This window comes from Herpailurus yagouaroundi, unplaced genomic scaffold, assembly GCF_014898765.1.
Source record: "Herpailurus yagouaroundi ecotype Mexico unplaced genomic scaffold, PumYag 218, whole genome shotgun sequence".
Lineage (NCBI taxonomy): Eukaryota > Metazoa > Chordata > Mammalia > Carnivora > Felidae > Herpailurus > Herpailurus yagouaroundi.
In genome coordinates, this window is record NW_024412449.1 from 5,138,391 (window position 1) to 5,166,328 (window position 27,938).

The following is a 27,938-nucleotide window of genomic DNA, read 5'->3' on the forward strand; positions in this document are numbered from 1 at the left end:
GTGATTTTAGCTATTGTGATTATAGCTGCTACAAATATTTGTGTATAACTCTTTTTGTGGACACTTGTTTTCAGTCTTGATGGGTGAATACTTAAGAGTGGCAATGAAGGGTCATAAGGTAGGTGTTTATTTAGTTTTATAAGAAGTTGCTAAACCTTGTTCCAAAGTGGTGGCTGTACCATTTAAAACTCCCACCAATAATGTATGATTACCAATTATCTTCTAAAAATTATATGAGGAAAAGTTCTTTTATAGTTACCTGTGTTTTAGCATTTGGGGCACTCTTCATTCCTCTGTAGATCTGCATTTCCTTCTATATAGAAGGAAAATTATATATATATACATACATATATAAATATATACATACATATATATTTTTATATATATAATTATTTTTGAGAGAGAGAGTGAGCAGGGGAGAGGGGCAGAGGGAGCGAGAGAATCTTAAGCAGGCTTCATGCTCAGCAGGGAGACTGACATAGGGCTTAATCCCACAACCCTGGGATCATGACCTGAGCCAAAATTGAGAGTCAGATGCTCAACTGCCTGAGCTAGGTCAGCTAGGTCAGGTTCCCCTCCCACAACATTTCTTATGTTCCAAGTCTGCTGATGACAAATCTTTCATCTTTCGTTAAACTGAAATATCCTTATTTTACCTTTATATTTTAAGATATTTCTGCTGGATTTAAAATTCTCAGTTCACAGTTTTGTTTTCTTTAAGCACTTTAAAGAAGTCATTCCATTTTTTTCTTCTTTGTGTTATGTTTTATAAGAAGTCCACATTTGGTTTTATTGCTGTTCCCCTGAATGAAATGTGTCTTTTCCCCCAAGTCCCCTCTGGCTGTTCCAAAGATTTTCTTTTTATCTTTGACTGTCAGTATCAATATGATATACCTAACTATGTTTTTCTTTATGTTTATCCTGCTTGGGGTTCAATGAATTTTTTGATCTTTGGGCTTATTTTTTTTTCAACAAATCTGTAAAAACATTGGCCATTATTTCTTAAAGTACTTCAGATACTTTAATTATTTCCTCTCTCTTTCTGAAGTTCTAATTAGGCTTATGTTAGACTCAGCCTTTTTCTTTCTGTGGTACAGTTTGACAGATTCTTTTGCCCTGTCTTCAGGGTCACTGACTGGTCTTTTGTTCAATGGTGTCTGGTCTGATGTTAAATTCATCTAGTGAATTTTTAATATCAGATATTGTGGGTTTTTTTTTTAATTTTTTTAACGTTTATTTATTTTTGAGACAGAGAGAGACAGAGCATGAACAGGGGAGGATCAAAGAGAGGGAGACACAGAATCTGAAACAGGCTCCAGGCTCTGAGCTGTCAGCACAGAGCCCGATGCGGGGCTCGAACTCACGAACTGCGAGATCATGACCTGAGCCGAAGTCGGCCGCTTAACCGACTGAGCCACCCAGGCGCCCCCAGATATTGTGTTTTTTAATTCCAGAATTTTTATTTGGTTCTGTTTTATGGGTTACATTTCTTAATGACCTCTGCAATCAGACAGCACAAAGAAATAAAAGGCATCCAAATCGGCCAGGAGGAGGTCAAACTTTCACTCTTCACAGATGACAAGATACTCTATATGGAGAACCCAAAAGATTCCACAAAAAAACTGCTAGAACTGATTCATGAATTCAGCAAAGTTGCAGGATATAAAATCAATGCACAGAAATTGGTTGCATTCCTATACACCAACAATGAAGCAACAGAAAGAGAAATCAAGGAATTGATCCCATTTACAATTGTACCAAAACCCATAAAACACCTAGGTATAAATCTAACCAAAGCGGTGACAAATCTATACACTGAAAACTATAGAAAGCTTATGAAAGAAATTGAAGAAGACACACACACACACACACACACACACACACACACACACAAAAGGAAAAAGATTACATACTCTTGGATAGGAAGAATAAATATTGTTAAAATGTTGATATTGCCCAAAGCAATCTACACATTCAGTGCAATCCCTATCAAAATAACACCAGCGTTCTTCACAGAGCTAGAACAAACAATCCTAAAGTTTGTATGGAACCAGAAAAATGACCCCAAAGAGCCAACACAATCCTGAAAAAGAAAACCAAAGCTGAAGAAGGCATAACAATTCTGGACTTCAAGCTGTATTACAAAGCTGTAATCATCAAGACAGTATGGTACTGACACAAGAACAGACACTCAGATCAATGGAACAGAATAGAGAACCCAGAAATGGACCCCAAAAGGTATGGTCAACTAATCTTTGACAAAGCAGGAAAGAATATCCAATGGAATAAAGACAGTCTCTTCAGCAAGTGGTACTGGGAAAACTGGACAGCGACACGCAGAAAACTGAACCTGGACCGCTCTCTTACACCATACACAAAAATAAACTCAAAATGGTTGAAAGACTGAAACGTAAGACAAGAAGCCATCAAAATCCTCGAGAAGAAAGCAGGCAAAAACCTCTTTGACCTTGGCCGCAGCAACTTCTTACTCAACGTGTCTCCAGAGGCAAGGGAAACAAAAGCAAAAATGAACTATTGGGACCTCACCAAAATAAAAAGCGTCTGCACAGCGAAGGAAACAATCAGCAAAACTAAAAGGCAACTGGCAGATGGGAGAAGATATCTGTAAATGACATATCAGATAAAGGGTTAGTACCCAAAATCTATAAAGAACATATCAAACTCAAAACCCAGAAAACAAATAATCTACTGAAGAAATAGGCAGAAGACATGAATAGACACCTTTCCAAAGAAGACATCCGGATGGCTAACAAACACGTGAAAAAATGCTCAACATCACTCAGGGAAATACAAATCAAAACCACAAAGAGAAACCACCTCATACCTGTCAGAATGGTTAAAATTAACAAGTCAGGCAACAACAGGTGTTGGTGAGGATGCGGAGAAACAGGATCTCTTTTGCACTGCTGGTGGGAATATAAACTGGTGCAGCCACTCTGGAAAACAGTATGGAGATTCCTCAAAAAACTAAAAACAGAAATACCCTACAACCCAGCAATTGCACCACTAGATATTTATCCAAAGGATACAGGTATTCTGTTTCGAAGGGGCACATGCACTATCGACAATAGCCAAAGTATGGAAAGAGCGCAAATTTCCATCGATGGATGAATGGATAAAAAAGATGTGGTATTATATACAATGGAGTATTACTGGGCAAACAAAAAGAGTGAAATCTTGCCATTTGCAACTACATGGATGGGACTAGAGGGTATTACAGTAAGTGAAATTAGCCAGATAAAGACAAATATCATATGAGTTCACTCATATGAGGACTTTAAGGTACAAAACGGATGAACATAAGGGAAAGTAAGCAAAAATAATATAAAAACAGGGAGGGGGACAAAACATAAGAGACTCTTAAATATGGAGAACAAACAGAGGGTTACTGGAGGGGTTGTGGGGGGGGATGGGCTAAATGGGAAAGGGGCATTAAGGAATCTACTCCTGAAATCATTGTTACACTATATGCTAACTAACTTGGATGTAAATTAAAAAATAAATAATTAACAAAAAATAATTTCTTACCTTGTCTTTCTGCTGCTATTGGGACACTCCTCAATTCTATCACCGAGAAGTCAGAATAAGATTTGTAAATACTAATCTTAATATGTCCCTTTCCAGTTAAAAGTTCTTCAATGACTTCAGGTATCTTTGAGCATTAAGTTCATACTTCCAGCACTTTGTGACAAGTCCTTTGTCTTATCTCTCTCATCTCATTTCTTTCCATTCTCCCACTCTTTGCTTGCACTTATTTTTCAGAGATTAGTAGTAGCTTCCAGTTTTTGCAAGTTTCCTTCTGCTTTCTTTTGCTAATTCCTAGCCATCCTATATTTGTATTTAGAGAGAGAACAAGCTTGTGAGCAGAAGAGAGGAAGAAGGAGAGAGAGAATCTTAAGTAGACTCCATGCAGGGGTTTTAACTGGCACCCTGAGGTCATGACTTGAGCTGAAATCAAGAGTTGAACACTCAACTGACTGAGCCGCCTAGGCACCCTTCCTATTCGTCCTTTAAATCAGCTTAATATTCATTCTACCTAGGAGACCTTCACTGCAACCCACTCTAATTTAGCTACCCCTCTTCTGCTAGTGCATTCTATGTACCTCTCAGTCAGTGTTATCACACGGCATTAATGAGGTTGTTCATCTTTTCCTAATTTGTTGGCTATTTAACTTTTTCTTCTGAGAATTGACTATTCATATCCTTTGTTTGCTTTTCTGTTGAGCTGTGCTTTTGTTACTAATTTGTAGTAATTATTTTTTAAATTAATCTCTGCACCTAATATGGGACTTGAACTCACGACCCCAAGATTGAGTCACATGCTCCATGGATTGAGCCAGAGAGGCACCCCCCCAATTTGTAGTAATTCTTTTTTACGTGGCAATATTTTTTCTCAGTCTGTTCCTGGGTTTTGTTTTGTTTTTTTTCTTTTGGTGCTTTTGTTATACTTTTAACTTTTTTATGTAATAAAATATATCAAATGCTAAAAAATCGTTGTATCTTACTAAAGACTCTCTATCCTGGGATGCCTGGCTGGCTCAGTGGGTGGAGCATGTGACTTTTCATCTTGGGGTAGGAGTTTGAGCCCCAAGTTGGGCATAGAGATTACATCACAAAAATAAATAAAAATACAGAAAACAAAAATACTTTATCCTAAAAATATAAATTTACTTTAAGTATTTCATATTTTTGTTTTTTATACTTCTTTGGATTTTTGTCTTTTCTTTTTTTAAAAGTTTTTTATTTTGAAAGAGTGTGCTAGTGTGGGCACACGAGTAGGACAGGGCCAGAGAGAAGAAGAGAGAAGCCCAAGCAGGCTCTGCACTGGGGGCTTGATCCCACCAACCATGAGATCATGACTTGAGCTGAAATCAAGAGTCAGTCGCTTAACCCACGTGCCCCACTTCTTTGAATTTTTGAATAAGCATTTTCCACATTATTAATCTCTTCATAAATATAATTTTCTATGGTTGAACATTTATTCAACGAATTTATTGAATGCCCACTTAGATGCTGGCACTCTGTCAGCTGCTGGGGGATACAATGGTGAACAAAAAGACAAGGCCCTTACATTGTAGAGGTGGCAGACAATGAACAAGTAAACAAATAATCCAAATAATAATTGCTTTTAATGACAATCATGAAGGAAATAAAATGGGGAGCTACCTCCTAGAGTGGTCACTGAAGGTCTTTAAAAAAAAAATTTTTTTTTTTTAACGTGTATTTATTTTTGAGAGACAGAATGCGAGTGGGTTAGGGGCAGAGAGAGAGGGAGACACAGAACCAGAAGCAGGCTCCAGGTTCTGAGCTGTCAGCAGAGTCCCACGCAGAGCTCAAACTCACGAGCTGTGAGATCATGACCTGAGCCCAAGTCGGAAGCTCAACCGACTGAGCCACCCAGGTGCCTCTGAAGGTGTTAATGCAAGTGGGCAGAGGTTGTGTACATAGAACAGTTCCCTTCAATAAGCTCCCATAATTTAGTCAACTATTGTTTAGCGTTGGGTTTTTAGGTTGCTTCCACATTTACCATTATACTAATAAATAATGCTGTTAGGAATAACTCCCTGTGTATCCTTACTTCCATGAAATAGTTTCTTAGAAATAGAATTACTGGATAGGAACAGTATTTTATACAGACCGCCAAGTTGCTCTCAAGAGGAAATTCCAATACACTCACCAGTAAGCTGAACACTTCTGAGATTTAAGTGTGGAAAAAGTTAACAGTCAACAACGGCACGTTTGGGCTCAGTGAAAGAAAAAGCTAAATGAGGTGACCTGGGTTTGCTAGTGAGGGGCGACAGGGTGAGGCAATGGGAAAGCCTCTAAACCCTTTTCTGCCATCCTGTGACCTTCACAGGTTACAGCTCCTCTCTGATCCTTAACTTTCCTTAAACTCGATCGGTTCGCTTCAGGCTTTGTATTTTTCAACATTTTCAGACGAAACATCTAGACCCGACAGAGTGAAGACAGCCGCTTGGAGAATTTGGGGAAGTCAGTAAGCTGAATCACCATTCGCTGCGAAACGCCAACTAATCACTCGCGGGCACTTCCGGCGGCCGGGACAAAGGGTTTGAAGTTTCAAGGACCGCACTTCCGGATAATTAAAGCTGCGCATTAGATGCCTCTTGTCCTCGAGCTACTACCGACTCCGGGACTGCGACTGCGCATGTTCTATACAGTCGTGAGCGGGGGCGGGGCAGTGAACGGGGTGGGCCAGGGCCCTGACTTGTCTCGCGGTTACTGGGCGAGCGTGAGCGCGCGAGGCACGGGGGTGGCACGGGGCGGAGCCTACTCCGAGTGGGCGCTGTAGGTTTCTGCCGAGCGTCGCTGTGCTCTCCGGGCTGAGGTCGTCTCAGGTGAGGTGGTCGCCCCGGAAGTGGCTGTGGCTGCGGCTGCGGCCCCTGGTGTAAGGAGCCTGAGGCGGAGGTGTTGTTAAGCTGGGGCAGCATCACCTCTCTTCCTTCACCTTCCCTGCAGCAGCCATGGCGAAAGGCAGAGTCGCCGAAAGATCGCAGACGGGGGCACTCCACACGACCCCTGTGGGGGACAGGGCAGCGGGGACGCGCGGTCTCATGACGCCAGGCAGCGGAGACTACTTGAAGGGTGAGTAGAACCGGAATCAGAGCTGGGGTTGGCCCAGAGGGGGTAGTGTGCCGGAGGGGCTTCGGAGTAGAAAGGACCCCGGTCTGTCCCAGGGATTTTCGAGGGGGCCTGCTTGGCACCCAGGGGCGTGGGAGCAGAGAGGGTTAGGGACCTGGGCTTGCTTGGGCCGCTGCCCACCTCAAGGCTAGACACTTAGGAGGTGGCTTGTAAATGCTGTTGTAGTTGAATTCAATTAAAAGAAGTGATGACACTGGCTTGTTTGAAGCTCAGAGAGGTTGTAAGCTTCATAATATTGAAGCTAGACAGAGCTGGAAGGAACTTAAAGACTCTTGCTTTATTTTCACTGATGAGGAAACTGAGGCCCAGAGTGGATATGGAACTTGCATAAAGTCACAAGATTAGTCGAGTAGTAGTTAAGAGCAAGGATTTAACTATGTCCAGGTGCCACTTCCAAGTGGCCTGCTCAACCACTTATGACTTTGGACTTGTTATCTTTAAAAACTCAGTGTCTAAACTGTACAATGGGGATGACAAAGGTGATAGTAATAATAGCTTAGCTTGCCGTGTGGATTACGCAAAAATAATGGATGTAAAGCATTTAGTGTAATGGCTTGTGTGGAGACTAAATAAATGTTAATTATTATCATAGCTGAGATCTCCCATTCTCAAGCTTTTTTCCATTACACCATTCTGGCATTTCTCTGAACTTTAAATATTATTTTAAGAAGAAAGCATACCTGGAAGCTAAATACTTTGATTCCATCTTGGCATAGAGGTTTTCACTGCTTTTCAAAAGTTAAAATGATTAAATTCTTTAAATATTTTTTAAAAAGCCCATAAACTTGAAGGGATCGTAACAAATGGCCATTGTGGTCCACCACCGGTGATGAGTAGGGAGAGGGTCTTTGAAGACTGTCTAGCAACATCATAAGTATAGACAACAATAATGTATTGCACACTTTAGTTTAAAATGTCTTTAGTCTAATTTGACTTTTTAGGCTTTATGTATATTTGGGTATTTCTCCATCTTATAGACAGTAGAGCCAAATAACTTCAAAACCCCAGAAATGATTGTTAAGTATAAATCCACTCTAAATTAAAGGAACATTGTTTTGAAGATGCTGTTATGGAGAGTGACAGTAATCCAAGTGTGTCCTGAAGACTTCTTCAGGAAGTCTTTCCAGATAGATCATTTCTAAAGATTGTCATTTGGTTTGCAGTAGCAATTTTTTTTTATTACTGATTTTTGTTGTTTTAACCTAAAGCTATTTGGAAAATAAAACCTTGAAACCTCCAAAATGCTTTTATAATTGTTTATCTTTTATCATTAGAATAACCCATTAACACAATTATTTTTATGATGCTATCAAACAACTTCTGTGCACTACACATCTATAGAAGGATAGAGGGAGATGTGAAGGCATGCCTTCAGGAAGAAGTAGGGTTTGCATTGTTAGAGAGAAGGTAAGGGATTCTGGGCGGAGGAAACATTAAGCTGGAAAGTTAGTGTGAATCTTTATGTCAGCAAACTTATTAACATTAATTTATCAGGAATGGAGGATTTCTGTTGGGTATAGCAGGAGATAAGGTTGGCCATGATCAAAATAATGTTGTTACAGAGGGATTTAAGTGCAAAGTTAGTGGTGTTTTTTTTTTTTTTAATGTTTATGTATTTATTTTGAGAGAGAGACAGCAGGGGAGGGGCGGAGAGAGAGGGAGAGAGAGAATCCCAACCAGGCTCCACACTGCTAGCGCAGAACCAGATGTAGGGCTCAAACTCACAAACCATGAGAGATCACGACCTGAACTGAAACCAAGAGTGGTTGCTTAACTGACCAAACCACCCAGGTGACCAAACCACCCCGGCGCCTCATTGCAAAGTTAGTTTTTTGATCCATCCTGTTAATTAGTGATTTCCAGTGTTTTCTTTTTCTTCTCTGCCTCTCAGTTTCTGTCTCTGTGTCTCTCTCTTTAATTAGTGTTAGGAATTCTTTCTCTGGGCAAAAGATTTTGTAGATCCCTTACATGATAGGGTTTGGTTGCTTATGGTAATGGTAATGAGCTGGTGATGTGGTGTCATTAGTAACTACTTAGCAACCAATTTTCCAGATTATGAAAAGCAATTTTTGTTAATTGCAGATGGTATCTGGTTTAACATCTCAAAAAAATTAAAGGTTTTGGAGAAGAGATAAAAAATTTTAATAATTTTTTTTAATGTTTATTTTTGAGAGAGAGAGAGAGAGAGAGAGAGAGAGAGAGAGAGAGAGCAAGTGGGGGAGGGGCAGAGAGAGAAGGAGAAGAGCTTGATGTGGGGCTGGCTGAGTGTTGTGAACTGTGAGGTCATGACCTGAGCCAAAATCAAGAGTTGGATGCTTAACTGACTGAGCCACCCAGGCGCCCCAAATTTTAGTTAACTCTTGATTGAGAAATACATCTAGGTAACTTTGACAAATAGTTGTCATTGTGTGTATGCTTGAACTACTTTACATTCTATATGCAGTGTTTGGTATGTTTTAGTGGATTCCTTGCCATGACTCTGATCTCTAGTCTAACATCTGAGCCTTACAGACTGAGGACCACTGTGAAGACTTGACCAAGATAATAACACTGAGAGTCTAATTCTTGCATGATGAGGAAGAGTAAGTAAGAAGCACTTATGAGGCTCTTGATCTAATCTACATGCAAGAGTGCCTGAATGAGGGTATTTTATTTTCTTCTGTGTTATTTGTTCTGGCTGATTTGTTTACTAGCAAGTCATAGAAGTTTCCCACTTCGATTCAAGAGAACTGCTAGGACTGTGTTTTTTAAATATATATAGATCATCATCCTTGTGAGCAGCGAGAGCACTGTGAGATCAGTTTGATGGGTAATGATGAGTCATTTTAAAAAATAGAAGAGAAAATAGAGTGCTTCACATGTAGTAGGGCATAAGTGTTCTTTGAATTTTATTTTTCGTTTTATGGATTTTTGTGTGTACTAATCATGATATAAAGCCATTTATTGTGATTGCAGCCAAAAATGTTTGAGAAACATTGTCTCAAAGTTGATTTTACTACTTTTAGAAGACAATATTGTTCAACTTTGGATAATACACCCCTCTCAGATGCCTGTTCTAGATCCTGCCTTGTTTATTTGGTTCAGTAAATATTCTTTGAGCATCTGCTGTGAGCAAGGTACTGGCTTAGAGGAAGAAAGAAGCTCTGATTACTGATAACCGGGAGTTAAGACTAAAATTGGCAACTGGATGTCAACCAAGGTGTTAGTGTAATTTGTTGAGACAGTCTCAACCAAAATATTATGTATCAGGATTTTTGTGCTTATCAATAGAAAATACAATTGAAACCCTTGCTGAAAGAAGGTTGATTGATATATATAACTAAAAAATTGATAGATTAAGTGGGATTCCCTGGCTTCAGCCTGGAACCAGTGGCCCAATGAGCCCAGTGATCAGGATCAGATTTCTTTCATATCTTTGATGTCAGCTTTACCTTAAGGTTGATTTCTTGTGAAGGTCCAGGTAAGCTAAATACGTCCTTGATAACTTTGATAATGTTTTTCCTAGCATTGCCAATAAAAAATCTAAATATTCACACTGATTAGACTCTCTCAGATCAAATGCTTGTCCCTGAACCTATCACTGTTATCAGATTGGCTCAACCTGATTCATGTTTGACACCTAAAAAAATGGGAGTAGGAATGAGGCTAACTCAGTTTTCCCAAAGATGGATCTCTGTGATGGGTCACTCATGATTTTTCTCTATTTGTGCTCAACCATCTTCGTGAAGAAGGTGAATTTATAACTGGTATTGGGTTAGATTAGATATAAGAAAAGGGTAAGGATTCTAATCAAAGGTGTTGCTTCAGATGATACATCATGAAATCAAGGTTGGGCATGGAAGGAAGAAAAGTGAGGAGCCCAAGAGAAGGGAGAAAGTGGAGGGAATAAGCTCACGAAAGAATAAAGGTGATCAAGGAATAGCATGTTGGAATTTAAAATGTCCAAGGTAGAGCAGTCTCGGGATGTGAGAACTTAGTGTGTCGCTGGAAGTGGGTGGCTAAAGTTGAATAGAAATGAACCTTAAAGACTTTTGAGCCTGGGTGGATCATCTAAATGGATGATGAATCTTTTAGGATTACGAAGAAATTTATTGTAAGCTTGATCTCATTCTTTGGTGAATGGAGGTGGGAAGCATCTGAAAGTGGTTAACTGAGTCTGAAGGTATGTGGATTGAATGGTACCACAATTGCAGGGCATAATCCTTAGAGAATGAGCTTTCGTACAAAATTGGTAGTGCCATTTTGTCTGCTACCTACAAACATGTTTTGTGTGTGTAATAGTCAATTATTTGTATTTTATAGTTATCTTAGCTGTTTACATTTATACTTGATGATACTGCTACCATTTTTTTATTTTTAAAAATTAAAAAAAATTCTAAAGCCCTTGGAATAAAATTTACTTACAAAAATACTGCAGTAGATTCTTGTGACCTTGAACACTTGTTAGAGTTTCTGTAAAGAGATGGGTCTTTTGCTTCTTCATGGTAGAATCAAGTAAGTTTAGAAAACATTGAATGTTGAGAACCTGATGACCTGATGGACCTGATGACCAGTAGAGTCATTCCTAAAATCTTGCAGATTTAGGAAGATTTTGCTTTTCAAAGGTTTTTTTTGTATGTATGTATGTATGTATGTATGTATTTAAGACCGAGTGAGCACCCCCGCCCCCCCCCCCCAGAGAAAGAGAATCTAAAGCAGGCTCCATGATCAGTGTGGAACCTGACTCGGGTCTTGATCCCATGACCCTGGGATCATGACCTGAGGCGAAATTAAGAGTTGGGTGCTCAACTGACTAAGCCCCCCTATGCCCCTCAAAAGATTTTGATATGAAAATAACGAAAATAGGGAGCTACTATAGGGCCATTAAGGTTATGACTTTTCAGAATGGATATATGCATATTAAGAGTTAGAGAAAAGGTGATCTTAAGAGGAAGAATTGAAGATACTGGGTGCATAGAGAAGAGACAATTCTTTGAGCAAAATTTGAAAGGAAGTGTGTTGGCATTTAATGCAAAGATAAGGGGAAAGGAGCAAGGGAGGATAATTTGAGGAACAGATCTTAAGGTAGAGATTGGGAAGCTCACTGAAGTGTGGAGGGAGTGTCATTGTTTGAGAATTAATGAAGATAGAATTAAAGGCTTGAAGAGACTTGAAATAGCCCTTTTGGAGTGTGCTGTGAAAGGATTATTTGCTAGTGATAACCTTATTTGAAGATAGAAAAAAATGTGAATTTGTAGGCTAAGAGAACATAATCTTGACTTTCTCTAGTAGTCTAATAGTGATTTTCCCCTGGGAGGAGGTTGGAAAGCAGAATATGGGGATAATTCAGATTGGGAATTAGTATGATGGAAGATGTGAAGGTTAATGAATGTGTAAAGTACTGTTGTGGGTAGCTCTAAATGCTAAATGACATGGCACATTATAAAAATGTATGCTATACATGTAGATGTATAATTATTATTAAAACAAGATTTTCAACTTTTATTTATGTAGAACTCTAAATCAATTACATGCTAGTCTCTGGACTTAATAGAATTACACTCAAGAATAATTGTTGAATCATAATATCTAACAACCCCTAGTTACCAGTTAGTGTGAAAGAAAGGAGAGCTTCAGGGGCACCTGGGTGGCTAAGTCGGTTAAGCAGCCTACTTCGGCTCAGGTCATGATCTCGCGGTCTGTGAGTTCACGCCCCGCGTCTGGCTCTGTGCTGACAGCTGAGAGCCTGGAGCCTGTTTCAGATTCTGTGTCTCCCTCTCTCTGACTCTCCCCTGTTCATGCTCTGTCTCTCCCTGTCTCAAAAATAAATAAAACATTAAAAAAAAATTTTTTTTTAAAAAGAAAGGAGAGCTTCAATATTGAAGGTCATTTAGTTTCTGCATTCTCATCAGTTTGTTTTCTGTGTTACTGTTGAACACAATGCTTGACAAAATTTTCCTAATTTTAAAGAGTGCAGAAAATAGGTATCAAGTTAAACATGGAGGTTAATTTTATTCAAATGTCTATGTGTTTCATCATCCAACTGTAAGACAACAAGTAGCAGTCAGAGAAAATGTGTACTCTGGGAGCATTCAGGGTAGTGTTCTGTAGTCCAGTTAAATGTTGCCTGACACCTTTCTTCCCTCTGACTCCTTACTTAGGACTGGCAAATGAATAATGGGAAGAAAATATTATAGTTTAACTTTAAAGCTAGCTTGCTTAATGTCTTACTTAATTTTTTTTTTAAAGATTTTATTTTTAAGTAATGTCTATACCCAATGTGGGGCTCACTCACAACCCAAGATCAAGAGTCTCTTGTTCTACTGACTGGGCCAACCAGGCACCCCTAATTATTAATTTAAGAGAACTGTATAACCTGTTGAAATCTTTTTATATTTAACTACAGTATGGATTAGAAAGCTGTAAATTCTTCTTATCTTTTAGTCTTCAACCATGTTTCTACCTGCTCTGTGAATCTTGCCTCCATTACTCCAGCCCAGTAATCTTGCTTTCCTATATACTCAAAACCCCTTTGTGCCATTCATTCCTTGGTAATCTAGCTAATGGTGCTATCAGTTTCTTAGAAGCAGAGATTGAGGAAAACATTTTGTACATAATAGATGCTCAGCAGATCGTCCTAAGCAACTCTACATTTGACTGCATACCTTGCAGAGCAGAAGTCCTAAAGGAAAGTACCGGGAAAGAGGTGGGGGTTGGGGGGATATCAGCCATTTATTCTTACCAGTAATTCTTGTGTGCACAAATGTCTGCCATATGAAAAACAACAACAAAAAAACAGTGGTTTTGAAGAGTTTAAAAGATGCCAGTAATATTAAATTATTTGTATCAGTCCTTTTTGTACTCTGGACTTGATTCAAGCAGGGAAGTAAGTGAAAAGTGAAGGCTGAGCAAGTTAATTCCAGGTAGATTTAAAAGTAGCATGCCTTTAAGAAGTAGCAGGCCTTTCGAATAATTGTACAGAGTATGTGTGTGTACATACACTTTGCTTTGATGTCAGCCCATAGAAAACTATGCCATAAACCTCAATGTTTATATGTTACTTTTATTTCTTTTCCTGTGGATTACCTCTTTATTTAACAAAGTAGGAAAATAAAATTTTAGCCTTGTGAGAAGTTTGTGTTTCAGTAGATTTTCTATTTAAAATCACATTTTTGGGGGCGCCTGAGTGGCTCAGTCAGTTAAGCGTCTGACTCTTGGTTTTGGCTCAGGTCATGATCTCACGGTTCATGAGTTCAAGCCCCACATCAGGCTCTGTGCCGAGCTCCCTGAGGCTCCCTCTCTCTCTGCTCCTCCTCTGCTCTCTCTGTCTCTCAAAATAAAGAAACTTTAAAAAAATAAATAAAAAATAAAAAAATTTTAAAAAATACATTTTTGGTTGAATTGGTTTTATTGCACACTGATTTTTTTTGTCACTTTGCCGATTATTCTTTTCTTTTTAGAGTGAGTAAATATGATTTCTTAAATTCTCAAGAGAAGCATTGAATTAGATATCATAACCAAGGCAAAGATATGGACAATTAGGCATTTGTTATCATAAGATTCTGCAGAGATCTTTTCATATTATGCCCACCTCAGATGTTTAAGGTCTCTGTTCAATTTTCTGTGCTGCAAAACATACAAATACATTAGTGGATTAATGAACTATAGTGTTCAGTGGCAGGCATCCTGGTTTATTACTCCATTGAAGCCATCTTTTGTAGTATTTTATGATCCCATTGCTTCCTGCAGTAAATTTTAGAAATATGATATGAGTAGAGTGCCTGGGTGGCTCCATCAGTTAAGCATCCAACTCTTGATTTCAGCTCAGGTCATGATCTCATTGTTCATGAGTTCAAACCCTACGTGGGGCTCTGTACCAAGTCTGCTTGTGATTCTGTCTGTCCCTCTCTCTGCCCCTCTGCAGCTCATGCTCTCTCTCTCTCAAAATAAATAAACTTAAAAAAAATAATATTTAAAAAAAAGTATGATATGAGCAAGTAAATTTCTATTTGTAATTTGGTTTTTGAAGTACAGTCCTTTTTTTTTTTTTAATGTTTGAAGTAAAGTCTTTTTTTTTAACTTTAGTGTTCACATACTAGAGCTTGATAAACCTAATATTGTCTTTCAGAAAGTCAGCTTTAATGAACAGATAAGAACAATTTGTATCTGGTATATCAAAGCACCAAACCTAAGCAATTTGTGTTATAGCAGAAATTATGAGTTGATTATACATGGATATTAAAGGGCTTTGGGGATATACTTTATGCCATTCGGTTCCTTAGGAATTTTTTTAATAGCACAACCTCCTTAGGGCCTCTATTTACTTACCTATAAAATAGGCAAAGTGGGCCATATTGTTTTCTCTTAAGTTTTAATGTACATGCAGATCACCTGGGTATCTTATTAAAACACAGATTCTGATTTAGTAGTTTTGGCATGTTGGCCTGAGAATGTGCATTTTTTAATGTTTATTTTGAGAAACAGAGAGAGTGAGCTAGCAGGGGAGGGGCAGAGAGAGAGGATCTTAAGCAGGCTCTGCTCTGTCAGCATAGAGCCCAATGCGGGGCTTGATCTCAAGAACCAGGAGATCATGACCTGAGCTGAAACTGAGAGTCGGATGCTTAACTGACTGAGCCACCCAGGCGCCCTCTGAATCTGCATTTCTAACAAGCTCCTGGTGATACCAGTTCATGTACTTCACACAATACACCTTGCGTGGAGCTAGGTGGTTTGTATTGCTCCATGTTTAACATAGAATTGGGCAAAATCTTACCAATTCAGTTGTAAAATATATAAAACTACATAAAACTACAATAAAATGAGACAAGGTATAAAAATGAAGTTTGTCTTTTAGTTAAGGCTTTTTGGTTGAAAGGAGCAGAAATAAGTTTAAACTAGCACCAATAAAAAAGGAGATTCTTCTAAATATATGAGACAATCTTGGGGCTCCTGGGTGGCTCAGTTGGTTAAGCGTCCAACTTCAGTTCATGTCATGATATCGCAGTTTGTGAGTTCAAGCCTTGCATGGGCTCTGTGCTGACATTTCAGAGCCTGGAGCCTGCTTTGGATTCTGTGTCTCCCTCTCTCTCTGCCCCTGCTATGCTCTCTCTCAAAAATAAACGTTTAAAACTTTTTTTTTTAATTTTTTTTAACTTTTTTTAAAATTTATTTTTGAGACAGAGACAGAGCATGAATGGGGGAGGGTCAGAGAGAGGGGGAGACACAGAATCTGAAACAGGCTCCGGGCTCTGAGTGGTCAGCACAGAGCCCGATGTGGGGCTTGAACCCACGGACCGCGAGATCATGACCTGAGCCGAAGTCGGCCGCTTAACCGACTGAGCCACCCAGGCACCCCAACTTTTTTTTTTTTTAAAGAGGCAATCTCACTGGCATCCGTGAGCAAGAAATGAAATATAGCTAGGCTTTAAGGGAAGTGGAAAGTTAGAAGTTAACAAGTAGGTTAGCTATAGCTCCCACTTGGGCTCTCTGAGTTTTTATTTTAACCTCCACTCTTAGATTTTCTGGTACATGTCTTTGGCCTGCCTTGTCATTATCTGTGGCCTTCACTGCTTGATCTTTCAGCCTCAAGACATACCGCCTCTTGACAACAGTATCTCTTTTAGTTCAAATTTTCAAGAGACAATTTGGTCAGCCAATAATGAGTTTCTACTTGAGTCAGGTGTCCAACCTTGGGCAAGTTAGCCTTCTGTTGTTTGGGAAGGTAGAGTGTTGGAATCAAACTGTAATAGGGCCAATGAGATTAGCCCCTTTGAGAGGAAGGGGAATATGAGAAAGTTTCCCTGAGGAGGAGGGTGTTACTCAACTGTGCAGTAACACCTATCTAATACGTTTATATAAATGTTTGAGAAGAAGAATTTGCCAAATGAACGAATAGAGTACAGACATTTGTTTTAGGATACTTCATAAAAAGTATGTATAAAAATTACACAGGCAGTAGTTAGGGAGGGGCATAGTGGTAGATTCATTCTCAGAGAACTAAAAGTAATTCTTTTTTTAAAAAAAAAATTTTTTTTCAACGTTTTTTATTTATTTTTGGGACAGAGAGAGACAGAGCATGAACGGGGGAGGGGCAGAGAGAGAGGGAGACACAGAATCGGAAACAGGCTCCAGGCTCTGAGCCATCAGCCCAGAGCCCGACGCGGGGCTCGAACTCACAGACTGCGAGATCGTGACCTGGCTGAAGTCGGATGCTTAACCGACTGCGCCACCCAGGCGCCCCAAAGTAATTCTTATGGTATACACATATTTTTTAATCCCCTGAGCGTTAAAAGTATGTACATGGAATAATGGTAAATGTGCGCAATAAAAATTATGCCACCACTTCTGTTTCCACAGAGAGCACTACTAAGGTATCTTGGCCTTGCCTCCCCACTATTGACTACTTCCTGATAAAAACAGCTCATTCTTGCTCATTCTTCTACTTGCTCTTTCCTGGATCTCATTCCATACTTTTATCTTTTTATTTATTTATTTATTTATTTATTTTTATTTTTATTTTTAGAGAGAGAGCATGTGAGCGGGGGATAGGGGCAGAGGGAGAGAGAGAGAGAATCTTAAACAAGCTCCACACTCAGCAAGGAGCCTCACACTGGGCTCAATCCCATGATGCTGGGATCATGACCTGAGCCAAAATCAAGAGTCAGACGCTCAACCGACTGAGCCACTCATGTACCCTATACTTTTATGTTGCATATAATTTTTTAGATAACACGAAGAGTACCTTGTGAGGGAATGTGAACAAATTCTGCCATTCTTGGAGTCCCAGAGAGCCACCCAAAACATTTGAGCCTCAACTATATTCTGAAGCGTTTGGTGTAAAAAGTACTGTATTAACATTCACCAGTTGTATTAGTCAGTTTCTGGGTTCTTGTGACAGTTGAAGTAATTGCCACTTTACCTCATTTTTCCTAAGAGGGCATTCTGTCTATGTTGTCAGCTCCCAATATAAATACATTTGAAAGTCAGTGATAGTAACTAGAGCAATGCCATCTTTTCTCCTTTGGCTTATCAGCAAATCAGTGCTGCAAATTCTGGTGTTCTGTTTTTTCATGCTTCTGAAATGGGTATATCCCCCCGAAGCAATATGCCTGGTTAATAAATGGCAAATACATTAGGAGTTAAATTTTTATGTTAAAACTGAGCAAAAGTATGAACAGTTTATTGGGGAGGAAAGTCGTTAAGGAAATTATTTGCTGACTTGGAATACTGTCTTTTAAAAATATTTATCTTAATTATAGCTTTTTTTTTTTTCTTTCCCTTTCAGAAAAAGCCTGTGCAGAAGCTGGGTCAGCAAGAATGTCACTTCTTATATTGGTGTCCATTTTCTTATCTGCAGCTTTTGTTATGTTTTTGGTATATAAAAATTTTCCTCAGCTTAGTGAGTAAGTATACAGAAAGAAACTGAAAAATGCCTAGACATTTATAGATAAAGTAGATTAAAAGTTAAACTAATTTGAAGCAACAGAACTGTCATGGTGAGTGTATATTAGCTATCATGATTTGTAGCAAGTCTCTAGTGACACTTATTTAAATACTCTTTCCCAAACATGCCTCCTGATTTTCTGTGCAGGGTTTTCCTAGCACTGCTCCTGTAATTAAAGCCTCATCTTTCTAATGGCTTTCAAATTAAAAAAAATATATATAACTATATTAAGAAATAGATTTTTATGTCATGATCCTGCAGGCATGTGCCTGTCCCTTGTGCCCCGCTCACTTGCATACATGTATACATACAAAATTAAAGTTTCCTGAAACAGGTGGTGGTCTCTGATATTTTCTAAACTATTCTATTTATTTAATTTTTCATGCTAGTAGTGACCAAGCAAGCTTATTTTAAAATCCATAAAAGACACCTGTGGTTTGAAAACCATTGATGCTCTTCTTCTCTGCTTTCCCTACCTTTCCATCTATGTTTCTCCCTTCCTTCTTGTGATCAGTTTGTCTGCTTCTATTCATTCATTTCTATCCCCACCACATCTCTCTCTCCTAGCTCTTTTTCTTTTCCCTGTTTTATGGAAATGATATGACCTGAATAGGTAGTTTTCACAGTGAAATGGACTTTATAAAAAAAATAACTTGTATTATCTTAAATACATCCAAAACTCCTTAGCCAAAACCTTGGGGTGAAATGTGTTTCAGAATTTAGAATTTTTCCATTTTGGGACAGATAACATGGAACAAATACTGTCTGTTATGTAGTACCTCCAGCAGGATCTGGGGAAGGATCCCATTATCAAATTTATTAATATTTTTTGCAGAGGAATGGGCATGATAAAAGACTATGATATTTAAGTGTGGGTCAATTTTTTCTGACAAAAATATGAAAAACTTTTGGTTTTCAGAGTTTTTTGAATTTTAGGGAAGAGATTATGGAACTGAAACATACTTTAAGAAGGCAGAATATCCCAGGTCTGTTTAACCACAGTAATACCAACCTATGTTAATCATAGATTACATAAAAGACTTACTAAAATGTAGTTAGACTTTCAACCAGAGCCAGACTAGTGTGGTAATGGAGAACTGTGAAATATGATTTCAGGGTGTTTGGAAGTTCCCTTTTCCTCTAAATTCCTTTCAGTAACAATTCCTCATGCTTGAAATTTTTGTAATTAAACTTATTTTTATTTTCATACTTTGATTTCTTATGTCAGTGTAAATGCCTTTGGGAGGCTAGCATGTTATATTGTTAGGTAGTAACCTAATTTTTTAGTAAACTAATTTTTTAATTAGTGTTATTGAATTTTAGATCCTTTCTGGTTTTGATCAAGGAGGAGGCAGTTAAGAGCTGACTGAAAGAGGGCAAGAATATATAAAGGTTGTCTTTGCTCCCAATCTGCTCTAAGAATGATAACATCACTTGTGTACAAGTGTGCTGTTATACACCTGTTATGTTCCGCTTATTTCTTTGTGTGTGTGTGTGTGTGTGTACACACCCCTAAAAAGAGTTTTTTGGTTTTTAAATTTATAAATGAGAAATCACAGTTTACCTACTATTTTTATAGAAATTAGGCAGCAGTCTATCATTGTTCTGCAAGATTGGTTAAATTTTATCATGTAAACAAATGGGCACAATATACATTAAACACAAACGTAATTATTTGAGCCTTTTATAAGTAAGAAATTCAGTTCCAAATAAGGCACCAAATATAAAGTAAGATTAATAGAAAAGGAAAAATGTGTAAGTTTTTATCTGAACTTTGAGTCGAAATATTCCAGAAGATATGTGAACTGTAAATTCATCAAAAATTTTACTTAATTTTAGTTGTAATTAATTATTGATTTTAGCTTCTCATGAGGATTACCCAAAATGATGTTAAATATGTTTTGAATATGCTAACATCAGTAGTTCACTTTTTAACTCAAAATTTATACCAACGTTGGAGCAAATGCTTTTAATCTAATTTAGTTTGGGTCATTCTGAACTTTCATACATAGATAACATGTCTCAAGAAATTATATTAAATCATTAAAAACAAATATTTATAGACTTTTGAACTTAAAACTTATGAATTTATGGTTAATATAATACAGATCAAAGCGCCAAATCATTTTGGATAAAACTTCATGTTTTGAACTTGATTTTGATATTAATTATCTTGGCAAATTTCTGCTTTAAAATTTTTCACTTTAATTTTATTTCTTTAGAGAAGAAAGAGTGAATATGAAGGTTCCCAGAGATATGGATGATGCCAAGGCTCTAGGAAAAGTTTTATCCAAATATAAGGACACCTTTTATGTACAAGTACTTGTAGCTTATTTTGCTACATATATTTTGTATCCTTTTAACTAAAAAAACTGTTAATCTAGTTTTGTTCAAGAAAGAGGTCTTAAAGGGTCTGTTTAGTTATGCATAACTATTTTTTTCTTTTAAAAGTTATTAATTTCATGTAACATTAAATAAAATATTGAAAAATTAAATGGAAAAAATTCTCACTTTAAACCTATCTCCTCAACTCAGTTATTATTTTTGAATATTTACTACCAGTTTTTTTGTATTCTGCTTATTTCACTTATCATAAACATTTTCCTCTCTTCTGCATTATTCAAGATAATTATCTATTTAATTTATGATTGTATTAGTTAATTGATTATTTTAATTTAGTTTATTTATTTTGAATAGTCACCACAGCATAATTTTTAAAAATACTCCCTTAGGTTTGAAGATATAATTTGTAATTAATTTTTTGCTTTTATACATGTTGTGTTATAAAACTTTCTGTTTGTGATTTTTTTCTTCCATTTAATGGTTTCTTTGTAAAAAGATCTTAAGTGGAAAATTAGTCATTCAAAGGATATAAATTTTTAAAATAACTCTTGGATGTATTTCTTTGTTTTATAGAAATATATGTTGTATTAATTAGTCAGGAAAATAGCTTTATTCTTCCTGCGTATTTTCAGACTGCTTATGCTACTGGTGATTAGTCTTCCAGTTACGGGCTTTAACTTCAATCTGATTTTTGTATCTTTTATTTTAATCCAACCTATTTTCAAATCTTCTCGTTTAATGAAACACATTATCTCTTGATCCTGTAAAGGTAATCATTCTCCTTTTGAAACCAACATTTATTTTTTAAAAGTTAAACTAGTTACTTTATTAATTCTCTCAAACTCTTTATATTCTTGCTTCCTGTTTTATTTCCTGAATTTCTTTTGGCTTATGGGACTTCGCAATTAAAACTTTTTCTTGTAAAATTCATTAGCATTTTCTTTTCTTGGATTTATATTAGACTAGATATTATGTATTTAACATATATATATGTTTTTCTATACTTGCCTCCTTATATAAATGTTGTCAGCATATTCTTAAATACCCTGAAGCAGTTATTCCTAGCATAAACAGTTTGTTATTAAAGTATGTTAACAAAAACTTTTGCTGATAATCCAAACATTATTCCTTTATCTACCTGGTGAGAATACATTTTTATTTAGGTGCTTTGTCATCTTATTTATTATGAGAAAAATCCAAATTTGGGAAAAATTTAGAGAATAATTATTATGCATCTGTCTTTCAGCAGGTTATTTGGCAGCTATTTGTAAAGTGATTTAATAATACATAAACTGTTTTAAGAAATCCATAACTGCTCCCCTTTCCTACTAATTCCATTTTAGAACCTATCTGGGAAAACCATAGTGTTAGTGTTAGACTTAAAGGTTATTTTGCCTCTATACACTTTAACCATAAATTAAAATATTTTCCTCAAGTAAGATAAAAACTTGATTCCTTTTTTTAATTTGGCATTTATAAGGTTTTTGTGAACAAGGCATATAGTTTTTGTTTACTTTGGAAAGTCATCTTTTTTTTTTTTTTTTACCCTACTTTGCCTCTCAGCTTTGGGAGGGATAACATGTCTGAGGGATAAAGGAGATACCCACTCATAAGGTCAGTCAACCAGTTAGCATAAATGGATCTTGACAATCTCTGGGGTTATAAATGTTATAGCCTAGTTGTCTTAATATCCATATGCAAATTAGTAGAAAAGGATAAACTGTCCTATAGAAAGTGAATTGAAAGTATAAGAAGGGCTTTATTATTACAAAATACATTTGGTTTGAAGTTTTAAATTTTATCAATTTTTTAATTTTTTTTAATGTTTATTTTTGAGAGAGAGAGAGAAAGACAGAGAGTATGAGCAGGGGAGGTGCAGAGAGAGAGGGAGAGAGAGAGGGAGACACAGAATCCGAAGCAGGCTCCAGGCTCTATGCTGACAGCTCAGAGCCAGACTTGAACTCAAGGACCGCGAGATCATGACCTGAGCCAGAGTCAGACGCTTTACTGACTGAGCCACCCCAGGAGCCCCTAAGTTTTACATTTTAAATATTGGTTAATAGTAAAAATACATATATTGGTTAATATTGTCAATTCAGGAGGTTTTATTGCATATTATTATTGTTGCCTTGATATGTAAGTGATTGTAATGATTTCACATCTCATTTTAGATTTTTATAACATAACTTGTTAAATTCATGTTGTCTTATAATTGTCTATTTTCACTTTTGAATCTTAAGCTCTTTATTAAAAAGATACTTTTTAAAATTCAGTGAACAAAAAAGAAAAGACTTTATCTTAGGGCATATAACTGATACAGTGTTAATTAATAGAAATATAATTGAACAACATGTAATTTTTAAATTTTCTAGTTGACATTAGAAAAAGTAAAAAAACACTTGAAATCAATTTAAGTAATACATTTTACTTGAACCAATATGTCAAAATATTATCATTTTAACACGCAATCAGCATAAAAATTGAGGTATTTTTACATTCTTTTTTCACACTAAGTGTTTGAAATTTGTGTGTTTTGCACTCATAGCACTTGAGTTCAGACTACGTACATTTCAGTGTCTCCATAGTTACATATGGCTAGTGGCCACCGTCTTCAGCAGTGTAGTATTAGTACCTTCACTGGTATTATGTAATGTCAAACTTGAATATAAATGGCTTGTTACATTATAATTATTTTATTCATATTCAGTTTTCTAATTTACTAATTATATTCTAAGTACAAATCTAGTGTTTTGAGCATTCAAAGGTAGAACAACTATTTCCATCTGGGCCACTAAGGAATTATGGGTAGAGATGGCACAGTCTCATTCTGAGCAAATCTAGAGCAGAGCTTACAAGCACAGGGTGTGGTTAACAAGTGATCAGTTATCCAGTTTAGTTGGACTATAGGGTGTGAAAAGGGGAGGAGAGAGACACAAGTGTAGGGAGATAGGACAGACACTGCACTCAGACTGTAGAGGACTTTGAGTACCAGGCTGAGGAATTTAGAATATTCAGTGGTATTGGGTAGTCACTGAAGACTTTTGAGCTATGGATGACATTAAATGTGTCACCATCATCTCTTTTTTTAATTTCCCTAAGGCTAAAATCTTAGGGTAACTTAAAAATTTCTTTTATTATGGAAAATTTTAAACCTACATTAAAGTAGAGAAAATCATACAGTGGACTCCTGTGTACCCATCATCCAGCTTCAGTAGTTATCAGTATTATACCAGTTTTGTTCTTGGTGGTTACCTTTCTTTGGCTTTGTATTTTGGGCTGTTTAGAGAAAAAAGGGAATAGGTAGAGGACCCTGCTTAGGGTTGGGAAAGGAAGATAACATTTGCTTTGATTTAGGACATGCAGAATTTTAAATATTCAAATAGAAGTATCCGTACCCAAATGTCAGTAGGGAACTGGTTGCATAAGCCATGGCAAGTCTAAACACTGGAGTGTACTCTAGCTATTTAAAAATGAGAAATGTCTCTCTATGTGGTTAAGGCATTCTTACCTCCAGGATATAATGTTAAATGAAAAGAGCAAGGTGCAGAATAGTAAGTCAGTATGCAATGTTTTATCTAAGCAGGGGAGGATGATATGAGTACACACATACACAAGGAGATAATTTATCTGTTTTTGAAAAGAAAAATTATTTTTTTTAATGTTTATTCATTTTTGAGAGAGCACAAGCAGGGGAGGGGCAAAAAGAGAGAGAATCTGAAGGAAGTTCCAGGCTTAAAGCTGTCAGTGCAGAGCCAGTCGTGGGGCTCAAACTCACAAGCCTGATCATGACCTGAGCCGAAGTTGGATGCCTAACCGACTAAGCCACCCAGGCGTCCCAAGAAAGGGTATTTTTAAAAGCCAATACGATGTTTACCTGTGGGGAGAGAGATGACAGAGGGATGGAAGTCATTCTCTAGATGTACTTTATTGTGTAGATTTGACTTTAGAACCAAGTAAATATTTTACATAATTATAAAATGAGTTAAATCAGAGTGAAAAAATAAACAGGAAAAAATCATTACTTTTGGCCGTGAGACGGGTGGATGAGTAAGTCAGGTTGCAAGGAGACAGGGAGAGAATCTCCTCTGAGGAAGTGAAGGTGAGGCACACTAGCTGGATAGAATACAATGGTCAAGGAAAGCCTAGGTTTTCTTGAGTTCATAGGCATCAGAGTGGGTTTATACAGCAGGGATCCTGTGGAAGAGCAAGAAACTGAAGATGAAAGAAGCCAGAAAAAAGAAAGGAGATTGAGATGAAAACATGAATAGAGTAGGAGAATGGGTGAAGATAGAAATTTTAAAAGAAGCATAGACGTTGAAGGAATTCACTCTGACTTGTAAGTAAATCATGTTAGGGGATTTTAAAAGGGGGTAGGGGGATTCCAGACTAAAACTGGGAGCAAACAGGAAGTAGTAAAAAGCATAATTCTTAAAAGTAAGGTTTGTGATCTTTATTCTGTAACCCCTATCCTTTTTTTTTAATGAGTAGTGCATTGAGGTAAATGTTTATAAGTTAAATTAGAAACAAGTAATTATCATACCCTAGATTTCCACAGAAACCATGTTTCTTGAACACATTTAGGAGTAAATGCAGTGCATTAGAGAAGCATATAAGATTACTGAAGACCTTTGTTCTCTCTCTTTCTCTCTCTCTCTTTTTTTTCCCTCCCTTTTGTTTCTTTTGCCAAAGTGCCCAGTTCTTTATCTGGAACACATTGGATATTTGTCTTGGTTTTTCTTTCAGTAACACACTCTTAATAGCATTGTATTTATAATAATGCTAGAAAATGGTCAATTTAGAGTTAAAGGCATCATAACTGATGGTTTTTTAAACTTTTAGATACAATTTTGCTTTCTTAATACTGAGATACAGATATAATCTTATTAACATGATAACTTCTGTATTGATACTTGTTTTCTGAAATGTTTGATTTGTCTTTTAAAAATTCCATTGTATTATGGTTTAATCCTTAACTTAGAAGTTAACAGCTTGCAAACATTTGCTATTCCAGGCTCTATATTTCTCAGTATACTCTCAGGGTTTCTTTATCCCTTTCCGCTAGCCTTATTTCTTGTTTGTTTGGTAAGTATATAAAATGAATTTGGGAGACTAGAAAAAAAGTAGCTTTTGATAGAATGATGAGGGAGAAGGATGGCATCTGGTCCCACTAGTTTGTGTAAACATAAACTCATTAGTTTTAAGAGGTGATTAATGTTTAAGTAATATCTTTTAAGTCCCCCCATAAGCAGATGTTATAGTTTGCTTTTTTCCTAGAACAGGGGCATCACAGACTTAAGTCCAGAGCTGGAGGTGGTATTTTCAAGCATAGCAGTTGAAAAAAAATTCGCTTTTAAATTTTATTCTTAGGCTAGCTAGATGCTATAATTAACTATTTGGATGTAATCACTAAGTTTAATCATAAGTGCCAGTTTGTTTTAGTTATTCTCATTTTAGTTATAATTTGGTCTGAGAAGGGACTGGATCAGATGGGTTCTTGTTCTCTGCACGAGAGATGTCATGTAGAGTACCCTCCCTTAATCCCCCAAAATATATACTAGTTGAGCTTTGCTTTAAGTGACTATATCCATGTGACTAAGATGGAAAAGTACACAATGCTTATGGCTTTTTGTTATTTCCTAGTGTTCTGGACTCGGTGCCTCATTCTGCTATATGCTCTCCTATTTAGTTGGGAGGCCAGTTGTATACAAATACCTAACAGAGAAAGCAGTAAAATGGTCACAACAGGTAAACATGTATTTTTTTTTTAAGTTGTTTAGTGTCATTCTGTGCCTAATTGGGAGGTCAGTGTATAGTCCCTACATAAATTAACCCAGACTCAGGGCTTTAATAAAAATGATTTTTGACCAAAGTAAATTATAGTAGTAGTAGGCAAATAATGAATGTTAATCATTTCAAATATGCAGTTTCTGTACTGTAACAGTAATTGTAATTCTTCATTCCTAGTAAGTTCAGTCACAGCAGAGAAGTCATCATTCTGGTGAAGACATTCACATATTTGGACACCTCACCTGTTTTGTGTTGATGCAGTCCACTGTCAGGGGGTCACTGAAAAACTTTTATCAACCAACTCCTTGAATGTATTTCATCAGTAGAAATGACTGTTCTCTTTAGTCAGGATTTCTGCAAAGACATGCAATGACAAATATAGGCACCACTACACGGAAAGGTTTAATATGATGTTGCTGAGAAAATCTTATTTTTAGAAAGAATTGGAAGAAACAACCTGTTAAATCTCAAAGGAATTGCAGAAATTGTTCTGCCTTACCCTTTTGTTTTACAAACTAGGAGATGAGAAATTAAGCATTTTGCTGCAAATCACAATCATTATTTGTAAAGCAAGATTTAGAAGTATAAACTGCTTTTATTTAATTGACTAAATATCTCCCTATACTTGTTCAATCTCACTTATCTAATGAATGAATCACTTATGTAATATATATCATAACACAAAAATAAAGATTAAATTAGAAGCTAGGTTTACTGATGTGCTATACTAGCCTTTTACATTATAGGAAGTTAAAAATTAATCACATGATATGTATCTTATGTATAGTTATAAATTTAATTTTGCTCTTTCAGGTGTAAAGGGTCATTGTTGAGCCATCTAATAGTGCAACATTAAGCTATATGTACAATTAAAAAAAAAACTCATCTCATGTTACTTAGCTTTGGTAATGAGATCATTGTCATTTTCAGGTTCCTATGTTGATCATTTCTGCTGGATAGGTTCTGAACTATCAGGGAATGAGAATTTGAAATAAGTATATCAAGGAACTTTTTCTCGATATTGGCCTTATCTTGATCCTAACTGGTTTCTTTCTTATGACAGGTTGAGCGTCATAGAGAACATCTCATTAACTACATTATATTTTTGAGAATAACACCATTTCTGCCGAATTGGTTTATTAATATCACATCCCCTGTGATAAATGTGCCATTGAAAGTTTTTTTTATTGGCACTTTTCTAGGTAAGGCCTCTGGTTCACGCTGTGTTAGAACTCGTGTACATACCTAACAGTGTCCAGCTGGGCTAGATTTCATGTTCTTTGCACATATTTCAGCACAGAGCCTGGCATACATAAATAGCTATCCTGAAATGTTTGCTGGATTGTGTTGATTTAAGTGTTCCTTCTTTTAAATTTTTTTTTAATGTTTATTTATTTTTGAGAGAGAGAGACAGAGACAGAGCATGAGTGGGGAAGGAGCAGAGAGAGGGAGACACAGGATCTGAAGCAAGCTCCAGCCTCTGAGCTGTCTGCACAGAGCCCAGTGCGGGAACTGCGAGATCATGTCCTGAGCCGAAGTCGGACGCTTAACTGACTGAGCCACCCAGCCGCCCTTGTGTTACTTCTTTTAAAGAAGACTACTTTATTGGATATTTTTTTAATCATAATAAAAGTGCCCATTTTGAAATACTGAACTTTAATTTTCAATAGAGTTGATTCTATTTTCTTTTTATTGACATTAGTAT

At 36.8% G+C, this 27,938-nt stretch overlaps 1 protein-coding gene across 3 annotated transcripts in view; it reads left to right on the forward strand.

The window, feature by feature from the left end:
- Positions 1-27,938, forward strand: part of TMEM41B (transmembrane protein 41B) — a 41,068-nt gene that overhangs the window by 9,404 nt on the left and 3,726 nt on the right. Inside the window, exons 2-8 of one of the 3 annotated variants that reach the window (XM_040456919.1) lie at positions 6,344-6,377; positions 6,499-6,624; positions 17,945-18,062; positions 20,326-20,454; positions 25,435-25,528; positions 26,087-26,191; positions 27,297-27,435. In XM_040456919.1, coding sequence (XP_040312853.1) covers positions 6,504-6,624; positions 17,945-18,062; positions 20,326-20,454; positions 25,435-25,528; positions 26,087-26,191; positions 27,297-27,435 — 706 coding nt within the window. In that variant the 5' untranslated portion in view covers positions 6,344-6,377; positions 6,499-6,503. Of the gene's footprint in view, positions 1-6,242; positions 6,378-6,498; positions 6,625-17,944; positions 18,063-20,325; positions 20,455-25,434; positions 25,529-26,086; positions 26,192-27,296; positions 27,436-27,938 lie in introns of those variants that run through there. The other 2 variants (XM_040456918.1, XM_040456920.1) reach the window with 2 other exon arrangements.